Source organism: Mixophyes fleayi, chromosome 2, assembly GCF_038048845.1.
Source record: "Mixophyes fleayi isolate aMixFle1 chromosome 2, aMixFle1.hap1, whole genome shotgun sequence".
Classification (NCBI taxonomy): Eukaryota; Metazoa; Chordata; class Amphibia; order Anura; family Limnodynastidae; genus Mixophyes; species Mixophyes fleayi.
In genome coordinates, this window is record NC_134403.1 from 291089552 (window position 1) to 291103439 (window position 13888).

At 38.4% G+C, this 13888-nt stretch overlaps 1 protein-coding gene across 4 annotated transcripts in view; it reads right to left on the reverse strand.

The window, feature by feature from the left end:
* The window catches only part of KDM6A (lysine demethylase 6A), a 113673-nt gene that overhangs the window by 14724 nt on the left and 85061 nt on the right, over positions 1-13888 (reverse strand). For all 4 annotated transcript variants that reach the window (XM_075196383.1, XM_075196381.1, XM_075196382.1 and 1 more), the window contains 3 exons: positions 11034-11163; positions 3677-3782; positions 3362-3567 (listed from right to left, as the gene is read on the reverse strand). In XM_075196383.1, the coding sequence (XP_075052484.1) occupies positions 3362-3567; positions 3677-3782; positions 11034-11163 (442 nt within the window). The remainder of the gene's footprint in view (positions 1-3361; positions 3568-3676; positions 3783-11033; positions 11164-13888) is intronic.

Below are 13888 nucleotides of genomic sequence, written 5' to 3' on the forward strand. Positions count from 1 at the left end.
AGGTTTCTCCCCAAAACCATTAAAATTAACCATGTAATACTCACAGGTAGCAAAATATTTTTACCCACCTCTGCTGCCTCTATTGTCCGTTGAAATGCTGGGTACGCTCTGCAGGCTCTGTCCTCTCTGACTTTGCAATGTGGAAGCTGGGTACATTAAGGAGCAGTGTGAATTACAATTCAGCCCGCCCCCTTTATACACAACTTGTACTATTCACAAGTTGAAGCATAAACAGGGCGAACCAACAAATTGTAGTTCCAATTGAAATTTCCTGTGCAAGCTTCCAAACAGCAAGGTCCATGGAGAACACAGGCGCTGGGCATACAGACTGACACCAGTATTTGAATTGATGCCTGAGTTTACAACTAATTTTATTACCATATATACTTAAAAACAAAAAACACCCCAAAACAATGCACTTAAAGTAAAAAGAATAAATACACAAGTGGCATTAAAATACTGAAATAGTTCTGGTCAGTAAAATGTGCATAAACAATACTTAATTGCATCCAAATCGCAATGAAAATCACCTTGAAGTTTCATGACATTTTTAAAGATGCACAGTCAAAGCCCTAACACAACATCTCATATCTAGTATAGGTTTTCTCAACCTCAGACAGATTCAAGGAGTACTTCCACCTATTAAACTAAAAACACTCAAAAAAACAAGTTTTTTTTCTTTTGAACCTTTAAAGCAGTGTGAACCTGGGTAAACATCTAAATGAATATGGGATAATTAAATAAATGAACATACTATAGCGCTAACTTGTATAAAGTTAAACTCAATGTTAGCACTTGAGAAACCCTTCTATAATAAGTATACACTAGTGCTTATAAAAGTGCTACTAATGAATATAAAATTTACAAAACACAAGACAAATCACCAGTTTACATTTCTACTATATACACAATTGCTAACCCACCTCATGATTGAATGTTCCCTGTAAAATACCCTACAAAAAAGTCAGCCATGCCTGCACAGCACTTGTCCTCATACTTGAAAATCATAGGACCACTGTCATTCACATGCGTCAGGGGACCTAGCCCTTCCAGACTTTAGAACTCATTATCTTGCTGAGCAGTTGGCACATCTTCAGGACTGGCCTGGGGGCTTTCCACCAACTTACTTACTGTGCCTTCTCAGGAATTGGACAGGGTTTGATAGACAGCCTATACAGGCCATATTGGGCAAGTTGCAAGAACAGTCCCCGCCATTGCTTAGACAGGCCTTGATGATTTGGAACGTAGTAAGGGCGACATTAGAGACTGCGGGAAAGGACCATGACACCCCGTTATGGGTTAATTCTACACTCCCTGAACTTTTTAAGCTAAAGCAGTTCTCCTAGCGGTGAGTCACAGGGATCACTTCACTCAGTCAAGTATATCTTAATGGTACTTTTAAATTGTTTGCCCAGTTGCAATTGGACTTCCCTCTACTGAATTGACTCTTTTATACCTACCTACAGCTTTGCCATGCTTTTCTGGTGCAGTTTGGCGGTACTTCCATCAACTTCAGTCCTGACCCTTTTCGTTTGCTTCTTCGACAAGGGGGCTCCACTAAAACCATCTCTACACTCTATGCCAAGGTTCTTTCCCTACTCACTGATCTTGGTCCGGTGACTGATGAGGACTAGAACTTTATGCTTCACAGCGCTAAAGAGGCTAACTCTTCTACACAATATAAACAGGTTCAGCTGTATATCTTACAAAAAGAGTATATTATTCTCCACACAGGTTACTGCAGATGGGTGCCAGATCTGATGCTAATTGTCCAAAACACAGGGGCGATTGACATTCCATTGTTGTTCCCCAAGACATGTACGTTTAGTATGTGTGTTGATTTGCTGCTGGCAGGAGTGTGACCAGATACATTCTCAACCTCCTTGCTTTAACCAAAGTCATTATTGCCAGAGCATGGATTGCCCAGGGGGACCTAGCTTTGGTGGTTGGGTGGCCCTAGTTAATAAAGCTATGGGACATGAGCAATTTACTTATCAGTCTAGAAATGTTATGCCGAAATACTTTAAGGTATGGTCCAGGTGGGCAAGGTCGAAATATGCAGTACAGTCATTAGCTGCCGATTTTGATCCTGGTTGAATGTCCACCTCCCCCCCTCCCCCCTCCCTTTCCCCGTATAAAACTTCCTAGATATACTTATTTGGCTTTCAATCCAATGGTTTTGATACCTTCCCTTTGTAGAGCACTGAGCGAGTGTGGTGGACACTTTAGTCATTTGGTGCATCACAATGTTTATTAGTTCTTATGTCGTACAGTGTTTAATGTTTTACGCCTTTGCTATATTTGTCAAATGTGAAAAACTATGGAACTATGTTTTGTTTCTTTTACTTTGTAATGCTCTAAAATTTAAATAAAAATATTTGATTAAAAAAAGCATAGGAATAATCTGTATACAAGCCACTATAGTTCTCTTCCAGTTCCTGATTGGCTGCAAGAGCTCAGTAAATTATACAAATACTGTAAAAGCAAACAAAGAATTTAAATACAGTATATACGAGATAATCAATGCAACTAATTCGAACTCTAATTCTTTATCCCATTATTATATGGCAATTCCTACACTGGCTCCTTATCCTCTATAGAATTCAATTCAAACTCCTCACCTACAAAGCCTTAGTTCCACCCCTCCACACAACTCCTATTCTCTATGGTACCCACGTCTCACTTCCACCTCCAAGATTTCTCCAGTGCTGTTCCCCTCCCCACTTCTGGAATGCTTTCCCTCATACTATCAGACTCCCCTCCAATGTTTCAAACAGTCCCTAAAAGCTCACCTGCTCATCAAAGCCTACCACCAGTTCGACCCATACCATGCTTATCACCCCCCCCCCCCCCACTTCATGTCTCCCTCAAGACATTAACCCTCTCCTCTTTAGAGAAAGCGGTCATGAACAAGGCCCTCCTTGCTGTGCAAATTATCCTGCTTTTAAGATTTTTGCAAATGTACTGTATAATGCCTCTTCTCTAATGTCCGCCATGTCTACAGCCAAACTATAATAGCTGCATTCTCCTGTTATTCTATGCTTTTTTCAGTATTATTGTATATTGCCTTTGGTAATGTTATCGGTACTATGTCATCCTCCTATTTTTGTCACTCGTGTTACACAATGCTACTCTTGTTAACTTTATTCCTGTGTTACTGCTGCTCTGTACAGCGCTGTGAAATTTATGGCACCCTACATATAAATGTAAATACTTATAATTGACATTAGAAGCATTCGATAAACAGTTTAAAAATTATATCATAGTTAATGATATCAATGATTGTATGTACAAGTACTATTCATGTATTTTATACACATGGCATAACAATCTACAAAAGTAAATCAACAATGTTACTAACTCGTAGTGACTCCTGGAATGAAGCAGCCTGGTACTGTGCATATTTTGCAATGGTAGTGTGTGAGCGACTGCTCTCACAACGCCAGATTTTCTTTGTTCCAGTGGGATCCCAGTTCTCATCCGCAGGCTGTAACAACTGTGTCCTGACTTCAACTATATGTTCAGTATTCGCTTCTACCAGTGTTTTAGTAGAGAATAGTCCTAGATCTAAAAGACAGACATCATAGTTTTATAATTAAGCAACAAAAAATACAAAACCAAACAGTGAGTCATGCAGTAGCTATAACCATGCTTAGAAGACACCACATTTAAATACCTAATTTAAGTGCTCCAGCAAGGCCACGGATAACAGTAACAGGATTGTTTGGATTTGTGCAGAACTGATGCAGAGGTGGGAAGAAAGCATCTCTTTTATTCTCCAACTGTGAAATACACGATAACAAATATTCAGCCTTAATATTTCAACACACAGCACATTAGACTAAGACTGCAAGTTACTTTAACATGCTATTCATTTACAGCCTTGGCAAGACACAAAGAAGAAATCTTATAACATTATAGAATCAGTTTAAAAAAAATTACAGAAAGGCTGAATAAGAATAGACCTCCACTGTTCTCTTCCAATATCTTCACAATAGTACACATTGCAATAAAGGTGTTAATAGCACTATACGTTTGTGCTTTGCAGCAAAAATATATATGGGGATAAAAGTCTTAAATTTACCTCCCACATTTTACAATTTTAAAAAAAATATTGAATACATGCTTGTAGTTTATTACAAATGAAAACAAAGGCTGTTTTACAATGCATGTCTCATTGCTGCAGTATGACATGGGATGGAGACAATTCTCTAAAAGTGGCTTCATACAGTTATATGCAAAAGTTTAGATATCCCTGGTCACACCATGTTTCACTGATTCTAAGTGAAAAGACCATATGCATGTTACAAATTTAAACATGACATTTAATGCACAATTACTATTCGTTTGCTGAATTATAGAGATTGGAAAAAAACTAAACAAAAAACACTGAATGTGGCATGTGCAAAAGTTTTGTTACTCTAAGACAGTGGTCAGGGAACAGGGGTAAATTACCCCAAATGGGGTAAAAATGAAATTCCTGGGGGTAATGCTGCCAATTCACATGCTGTCAGTTGGATTGTAGACCCCTTTAAATGTGAAATGGCTGTAGTACCAGAAGAGCCTCAAGGGTTGGCAGAGGCACTTCTTGAGCTTCGATGCAATAATGAAGCACGTATTGCATTTGAAAACAAAGCAGATCTGTCATATTTTTGGATGTCAACAGCTGCAAAGACATTCAAAATTGCACATGAGGAGGTAGTCAAAAAGTTGCTGCCTTTTGTAACAACCTACCTTTGCGAACAAGGATTTTCCACTCTAACGAACATAAAAACAAAGCAGAGAAATCGATTGGATGCTGAAGACTGTATCCAAATTGCTCTGACATCAAAATGCCCCAATATTGATGCTCTCGTATCAAAAATGAAGCAACATCATTTCTCCAAAACCTGAAGTTTTGAAGTTGAAGCTTTCAAAGAAATTTTGAATAGATTCCAAAAAAATTTGAATTCCAATAATTAATAATATATGATTACCTTCCTTTCAAATCAAGGGGGTAACGTCGGCGTATCTAAATATATTTGGGGGTAAAAGGTAAAAAAGTTCCCTGACCCCTGCTCTAAGACATTACTCAGTGAAACTTGCAATGGCAGAAATCACAGCTTCCAAATGTTACTTGTTTGCCAGCTAAGATTCTTCCTATTCTTGCTTTACAATTTTCCCCTTTTCCTCACAGAAATGTAATAGCATAAGTAGAGATATCAAACATAACTAGACCTAAGAATAGTTATGTGCTATCGGAACTGTGAAAGCTGTTCCAAAACCATAATCTCTTGCTTCTTTAAGTACTTTAGTTGATTGAGATATTTTTGCATTGTTTTTTTGCGGACTTATCCAACCATATTTTTCACTTCAATATATTGGCTGACTGGAATATTATTTTCTTGTATTTGCTGACATTTATACCCCATTCATACTGCACCAAAATCCCGGGTTTTTGCCGGGGCAAGCTCAAACAACCCGGGTCTTGGTGCAGTATGAATGGTACAAGTCTTCAACCCGGGATTTATCGAGGGGTAATTCCTGGGTCGGACCCGGGTTGCCTGCACTATGAATGGTGCAACCCGGGTTTTTCAACCCGGGTTGCACAGAAAACAAGCTGATTGGCTGTCTGCCTGTCTCTGGAGGATGATGTCATCGGTGGGAGCCCGTGGAAGGGAAAAAAAAACAGTCACCTTTCAATGACATCACCATTTTTCAGCCAATGAAAACTGCTCTAGTGAGGACTCCCACAAATTGCCAGGGCAAAGACTTGTGCAGTATGAGTGGGGTCAACCCGGGAAATTCCCGGGTCCGAGGTGCAGTATGAATGGTGTTTCTGAGCTGGGACGCTTCGAGCCCCGGCAAAAACCCGGCTTGAAAAACCCGGGATATTCCAGGGGCGGCAGTATGAAAGCTGTATTAGTTGAATCTTCTCTTGCTTCTGCACAGACCATATTTCCTGTGCCACTAGTCCTGACTTCAACAGCTTCCATAAAATTCCACTTCTTAATATTTCTGCGAGTGTAAATCCCAAACTGTACATATCTTTGTGTAGCTTTTTGTTGCTTTGTAAGTCAATTAGTCTTAGAGGATCCAATGGTTGTTGATCGTGTGCACAATATAGTGAGAGGTTAGAAAATTCAACTCAAATATATTAAGCTAGGTAAAGACTAAGGCCTAAGGAATAGATCAAGTTTTGATACCTTAAAATAAAAAACCATTAATGAAGAAACTGAAAAAGTGTCCAAACCTTTGCATGTGCTGCATTGTTTTATTTTTCCAGTTTCTTATATTTAACAAACATATAACTCTGCATTATAACGTTTTGAAATATGCCATGCAGCTATATATATATACACATATACACATACACACACACATAATATATCCTCATACATTCTGTTCCCATTATATTGCATATTCTGTTCTCATTTACAATGGTCAGTGCTTGAAAGTTCGAGAAACAAAAACATGTTAAAACCTTGCATACCAAGAAATAACTTGATTACATATATTTTGTGATAGGTGGAGTATATTTCAAGACTGTGCCCTTCAATCAGGCAAAACTTAGAATAACTTTTACTATGTACTTAGGTGTAATACTGCTACTGTCATATATAGTGATAACATGTTTTACATTTGAATAGAGCAATACCGCAATCAGTACAAAGACTTTGAAATCTATTGCCTTGAGACTGACTATATGGTATATTTTGAGCTGGTTGCCTTAATAACCTTTAACTAAAGTTAAGAAAACCTTGCACACTTTTTTTTATACCTTGGTGTCTGTCACTATTTAATTGTGTGTGTCAATATTTCAGGGTTGTACAGCCGAACCTCAGCTTAAGTGCAAACCGAAACACTTCATACAGTAATGAAATCATGTACTCATTGTGGCACTAATTTGATCTGAACAATAACATTTATGAAGTAGACGGATAAATTGAGCTATTCCCCTTCATCTAATGGTAGTTTAAATATGACCACAAAAGTAAATAAAAATCTGTGAAAATACTAAATGATATCTCAATAGAACAGATAAATGCTTATAGGGATTAGTAAAGAAAAAAATACATTAAAGAACGGAGGCTGAGTGACAATTAAGAAATATTTAATACTCTAAGAAAGCCGAAATGTAACCCACCAAAAGCTCTTAAAGACAATAATATTGCTGCAACCATAAATAACTTTTTAAAATAAGTGTGACTATAAATATGTATTAATAGTTTCCATGCCTCCCTGTATTCTCTTAAAGGTATATTAAAAAGATATACATCTCTCTCCAAGGAGACCAATCGCATTATCTTGAACAACTTGCAAGGTATCTTAGACAATCCCTCTTGGACAGAAACTGAATGTCTGTGTGCTATGGATATCAAGTCAAGTATATTCCAATGTTCCCCATTAGCCTTGGGAACAGTTGAGTTGGTTTTACTACATACTAAATAACTATCCACAGAAGTTATGGCCCTAGTCCTATTACACCTTATGTTTGATAACAGCTCTTTTCAATTTAAGAGACCTTTATTTAGTCAGATTAAAGGATTAGCCAGATGCGCCTTATTAGTATTTATAAGGCACCACAGATTCCATAGCGCTGGATACAGAAGAAATTAATAAAGAGATAAGGTAGTACACATAAATGGCATAAATAAGTGTGAGTAATGCTGTGGGGACTCAACATGGAGTACAGCAAAATACATGACAGGGAGTCAGAGACAGACATGGGACAATAGTACATTCTAAAGGGAGGGGTGGAGAGAGACAGTAGGACCAGTTGGGAGAAAATGGAGATGGCAGGCGAAGGAAAGGAGATAATGAATAAGATGTCAGGAGTTGATAGGATATGCGAGCTTGAAAAGGCGAGTTTTGACTTACTGAAGGACTGAAGGTTGGGTGGAGAGTCAAGTGAGGCAGGGTAGGGAGTTCCAAATATTAGGGGCAGCACAACAGAAGTCTTGGAGGCGAGCATGGGGGGAGGTAATGAGAGGTCAATTGAGGCAGAGGTCAGAGGCGGAGCAGTCAGGTAGATATGTACCTCGTGACAAGGTCAGAGATGTAAGGGGGAGGAGTATCAGTAAGGGCAGTAAGTGAAAGTAAGGAGCTTGAACTGAATTCTGAAATGGATGGAGCCAGTGAAGGGATTTACACAAGGAGTAGCTGAAGAGAAGTGACGGGAGAGGAAGATGAGCCTATCAGCAGCATTCTGTATGGATTGAAGGACAGAAAAGTGAGAGTCAAGAAGGCCAGTGAGAAGGAGGTTGCAATAGTCAAGACAAGAAATAAGTGAATGGACCAGTATTTTGGTTGCTTCCTGAGAGAGGAAAGGACGGATTTTCGTGATGCTACAGAGGAGGAAGTGCCAGGATTTGGTGAGGGAGTGGATATGAGGAGTAAAGTTGAGGGCAGAGTCAAGGGTGACCCCAAGGCAGTGGGCTTGGATGACAGGAGAGAGAGTTATGTTGTCAACTAAGAGGGAGATATTGGGATTGATAGCAACATTAGCAGGAGGAAAGATGATGAGCTCGGATTTGGAGAAGTTGAGTTTGAGGAAGCGTTGTGACATACAGGTAGTTATAGCCTAGAGACAGCTAGATACTTGGGTTAGGAAGGCTGGAGAGAGGTCAGGGGAGGACAGATAGATTTGCATGTCGTCAGCAGAGGTTCTATTGGAGGCCAAATGATTGAATAGGTTCACCGAGGAGGTGGTGTAGAGAGAGATGGGCAGAGGGCCAAGATCAGAGCCTTCGGAACTACAATAGAAAGAGGAAGGGGGGAGTCAGAAGCAGAGCATTTAAAGAGCGGCCAGAGAGATAGGAGGCCAACCAGGAGAGCGCCGTTTCACAAAGACCTAGGGAGTGAAGGGTGGAGAGGAGAAGAGAATGATCGACGGTGTCAAAAGCAGCAGAGATGTCGAGGAGTATGAGAAGGGAGAAGTGACCTTTGGACTAAGCGGAGAGTAAATTGTCTGTTACTTTAGTGAGGGAAGTTTCAGTTGAGTGAAGGAGACAGAAGCCAGACTGGAGTGGGTCAAGAAGAGAGTGGGAGGAGAGAAAGCGAGTCAATCGATTAAAGACAAGTCGTTCGAGAATTTTAGAAGCAAAGGGAAGCAGACATATGGGGCGATCGTTGGAGAGAAAGGAAGTGTTAAGGGAGAGTTTCTTGAAAATAGGGGAGATGAGTGCATGCTTGAAGGCTAAGGGGAAGATACCTGTGGAGAGAGAGGGGTTAAAGCAAGGTGACGACAGGCATTGGGAGAGAGGGCACGAAAAAACTTGGGAGGGGACAGGATCAATAGGACAGGTTGTAGAAGAAGACACAGTTACAGGAGGGTAGGAGCCAAGCGTGGCAGAGTGAGTGATAGAAGGGTTGGGGGGGGGGGGGGGGGGGGAGAGTTTGGCCAAAAGAGATATCAATGTGGATAGAGTCAATCTTGTCTTTGAAGTAAAGGTGGCAAAGTCAAGAGCGGTGATGGATAAGGGAGGAGGAGGTGAGTGAGGACACAGTAAAGAATGGTAGTAAAGAGGCCTCAGGGTTTATTTAACAGGCAGGTGAGCTATGGTCACTTAGAAATAAAATTTTTGGATATATTGATGCAACGTTAGGAAACCTCTATAACTATGACTCCTTCCACCCAAGCCAGATGTCAAACACCCAACGGTAACTAGAATTTGTAATAGATAATAATGTTGTACACATGGGTTATCCTAAACAAGTTATAGTGAGATAACCAATTGGCCAGTAGTTCGTATAGGAAGAAATTCATTGTTGCGAAAAAGTACACAGTTTAGTTTATTTCTACATATAATACATTCAGGACAACATTCAGTCCTTTCATAACTGAACATGAAAGAAACTTTTCACAGATTCAGTTAAAAATAAAATTTGACCAGGGATGCCCAAACTTATGCATGCAACTGTATAGCAATTTAATTTCCTACAGAATTTATCAAAATCTGGGATTTTATTATAAAGAAAAATTGTATGTATACATCTATATACACTTAAGTTGTTCATAAGCAATACTAATCATTTTCAAATTAATGCATTCACGTCTCGTTTGCGAGTAACACAACCGAAATTTAATATGTATATTTTGTTTGCAGCATATTAGTGACCGTTCATAGAATACTAACAACATATGTCTGGATGTTCAATGACTAGAAATACATTTTTTAAATTTAAACTACATTTAATAAGCAAAACAACCCTAAACACACAGTTATTTACAAGTTAAATCTGGAACCACTATAAGTGATCTCTTGACAAGCAATAGAGAATAAACTACATGCCTATTAAGTGAAAATGACAGCAAGATCATACACTTGAGATTGCAGCTGCGAGGTCACACTACATACAATTCTGGACACACAAACAAGATTAGGAACAAGACAGACATTTAACGGAGCCAGGGGAGCTGTGCACTCATTTGTATCTCCTAAAAAAAAGTCTCCAGGGCTAGCTGGCTCCTATCATGTGTCCAAGTCTGGGTAAGATATTTGTTTATTCATGTTAAAAATACAGCTACTGATAGGAAAGAGGTAAACGTGAATTAATTGCCACAATGTTGACAAAACCTGGGGGGGGTAAATGTATGAAAGTCCGTTTTTTCAACTCGCCGGAAATCGGCGAGTTTACAGCTGAAATTTAAAGCGGCGCTGGCTTGTAAGCTTTTAAATTTTAGCTGTAAACTCGCCGATTTCTGGCGAGTTGAAAAAAAACAGACTTTCATACATTTACCCCCTGGAGTTTTAGCCACCATGACAGATATAAAAGAAACATTCCTAATTAAATCTCTTTAAATCAATGCAGTAAAATTAAAATCAAGTAACATCATTAAGTGACTGACGTCCCTATTTTTAATTTAAAATATGTCAGTAGGACTCTTACTATGGTACTAAATTTACATATTACTAACAAAAAAGGAAATATTTAAACTGACGATCAACAAAGGAAAATGTTTTTTCTAAATACATAGTGAAGTGTAGACTAATTCATACATGAATATTCTTTCATAGGTTCGTGACCAATTAATACATTTTCATACTCACATAAATGCTTGGTGTCGGTGGATTTAATTTATCGCTTGGTAAAGCTGGATAAGGGGGTGGAGGTGGCCGTGGAGGCGGGCACTTGTCCAGTAAAATGCTACTGTTTGATAGACCATTTTTACCTAGATTTCTAATGAGAAAAAGAAAAAGAAAAAAAAACAACAACATTGAAACAAGTTGCATTACAAAGAATACTTTGACAAAACTGAATGTGGGTTTATTTAACAACATTTAAATAAAAAAAAACAGATAAGCAGCAGTTAAGCAAACCTAGTTATTCAACCTATCCTTTAAAACATTCTGCTTTTAAAGAAATAAAATAAAAATCAAGTTTATAAAACCTAAAAACCATAGCAGCCAACCAATGATTCCAGGAACTGTGCTGGCCTTTGGCAAAGAGTTCCATTAAATAGTCTTAATTCTTGTCCCAGATTGCACTTGTTTGTATGTTGATCGTCCTTATCTTTGTTTTTGCAAAAATCAACTTTTGACGTACAGTAAATAGCTAACTAGGCTAGATGTGTGTGATAATTCAATGTATGTAAAATAGTTAACAACCCAAAACGTCAAGAAAAAAAAAGTGTACAGGACAATTTTTGGTAGTCCATATTGCACAAATTAAATCAATTGTGTGCTCCAGCATATATGGTGTTTACACACGGTGGGCTGTCCATGAAAAACATGTCCTGTAAGTACAGTGCATTGTAACTCATCATGAGATATGGAATTACTGAACTGAACAAATCGCATTATGAAGATAAAAAAAAAAAGCCAAATGACACAGCAATTTGATAGTACAAAATAGTTTCAGGTACATTTAATGTTGTAATACATAGGAAAAGGCAATGTAAAATCTTGGAAATAGACCCATCAAAATTCTTGATAACGAGGACAATGAAAAGTCAGGGCCCTAAATACTTGAAGCAGCTGCTGATTTCTATACTCCAACATGTTCACTGCGATCTGCAGATGAAGGACTAGGAATAGTACCTAGAATCTCCTATAATTCATTATAAGGACCCGAGCTTTTAGCTTTATGGCTGGCTTCTACACTTCACTACCTCGCAGAGACCTACTCTTCAAAAACAGACTCAAGATTTACCTGTTTACACAAGCATTTCATTAATGCACCTCTACTTTCTTAAAACTCAATGCTTTGCTCTCTTTTCTGCATGTTTAATATTGTTTATTTGGTATCATGTTTCTATTCTGCAAATGTAAAGTGCTTTAAGTCCTATCGTGAAAAGGGTGCTATGTAAATGATTTTATCTATATACCCATACTGTAAATGCACACGCAAACAAGCTGTCTGTCAGTTTCATAAATTCGGTGTTTAGAATGGGTTAGAGATGGGTTATGAAGGTGCTATCCTCTGCAGTCAGTACTTGATAACACCAAATTTGACGGAAAGAACTTTCAAATAATGACTTTAGCCAGGGAAGAGTCATGTTTCCTGTTTTTTGAATTCTCTCACACTCTTCCTTCAAAAACATACTAGTAGGTTAATTGGCTGCTATCAAAGTTGACCCTAGTCTCTCTCTGTCTGTGAGTGTGTATGTTAGGGAATTTAGACTGTAAGCTCCAATGGAGCAGGGACTGATGTGAATGAGTTCTCTGTACAGCGCTGCGAAATCAGTGGCGCTATATAAATAAATGGTGATGATGATGAAAAACACCGCCTAGCTCAGAAATATTCTTGGGTCCCATGTACTGTATGTCTGAGGTCTCCTTACATGGCTCGAATAATATTAATGAAGCCTGGGAACTGACAAGCATTCCAAAACCTCTCTTACCTTTTGAGGTGTGTGTGTGTGTGTGTGTGTGTGTGTGTGTGTGTGTGTGTGTGTGTGTGTGTGTGTGTGTGTGTGTGTATATATATATATATCTATCTATCTATCTCACATGGCATGTGTTGGTTTTGTATTATGCTGGTATGGAGGATTTTTAACATTCAGAAACGCTTTATGGTCACCATAGTAAAGGGTTCACCCTTTCTCGTGACTTTTGGGTCACCAGATTCTAAAGAATAAAAAGGTTGGAATAAATCACATTTTTGCTGCAATAGCTTGTTTGTGCAGCAGAGTGTGTTAGTGTGTGTGTGTTAGTGTAAGACACAATAAAAATAAAGAACTTACAGACCGGATAGTCTCTTCAACAGCCTTTAATACACAATCCAATGGGATTGAAAAGGCCATAAAACAATACTGCCCAATTGTTGCCACAGATCCTTTACTTAAAGAAAAATGTAAAAAACCACCATTACTATCCTACCCTAAGGGCTCAAACCTCAAACAATTATTGATGAGACAATGCTACAATACTTAGGGTTGTGTAAGAATAGAGAGCAATTTTCGAAGTATAGATATTATAAACTAGAATGCCAATTAATGGCTACTATAACATTTGGGGCTGTGCAATATTAAATAAAACATAGGAACCATAAAAGGTACTATGTTACATATTGGTGAAGAAATATACTATATTTATTGCCAAATGCCACAAACTTAACTAATTGTCAGTTATTGGTACTGTAAGTGCATTGTGAAGCCCCCTACTGTGTGTTCCAGGGTGGAACACATAGTACTGCTATAAATGAGCCCTGATTAGGTTATACTTAGGATTGCATATCCACAATTAAGTGTGCTTTATTGTGGGAAATATTATACATAAAGAAGCTTTAAACATTATAATATGGTTGGCATAAGTACTAACCGTAGGTCTGACAGCGCACTTCCTGTCGTGCGTTCCACAGTGGAACGCATAGAGATTCTACATATAAAATCTAACTACAAAATCTAATTATACTAATTTTGAAAGTGATGTCTCTAATCAGACACATCTTATTGTTGGATGAA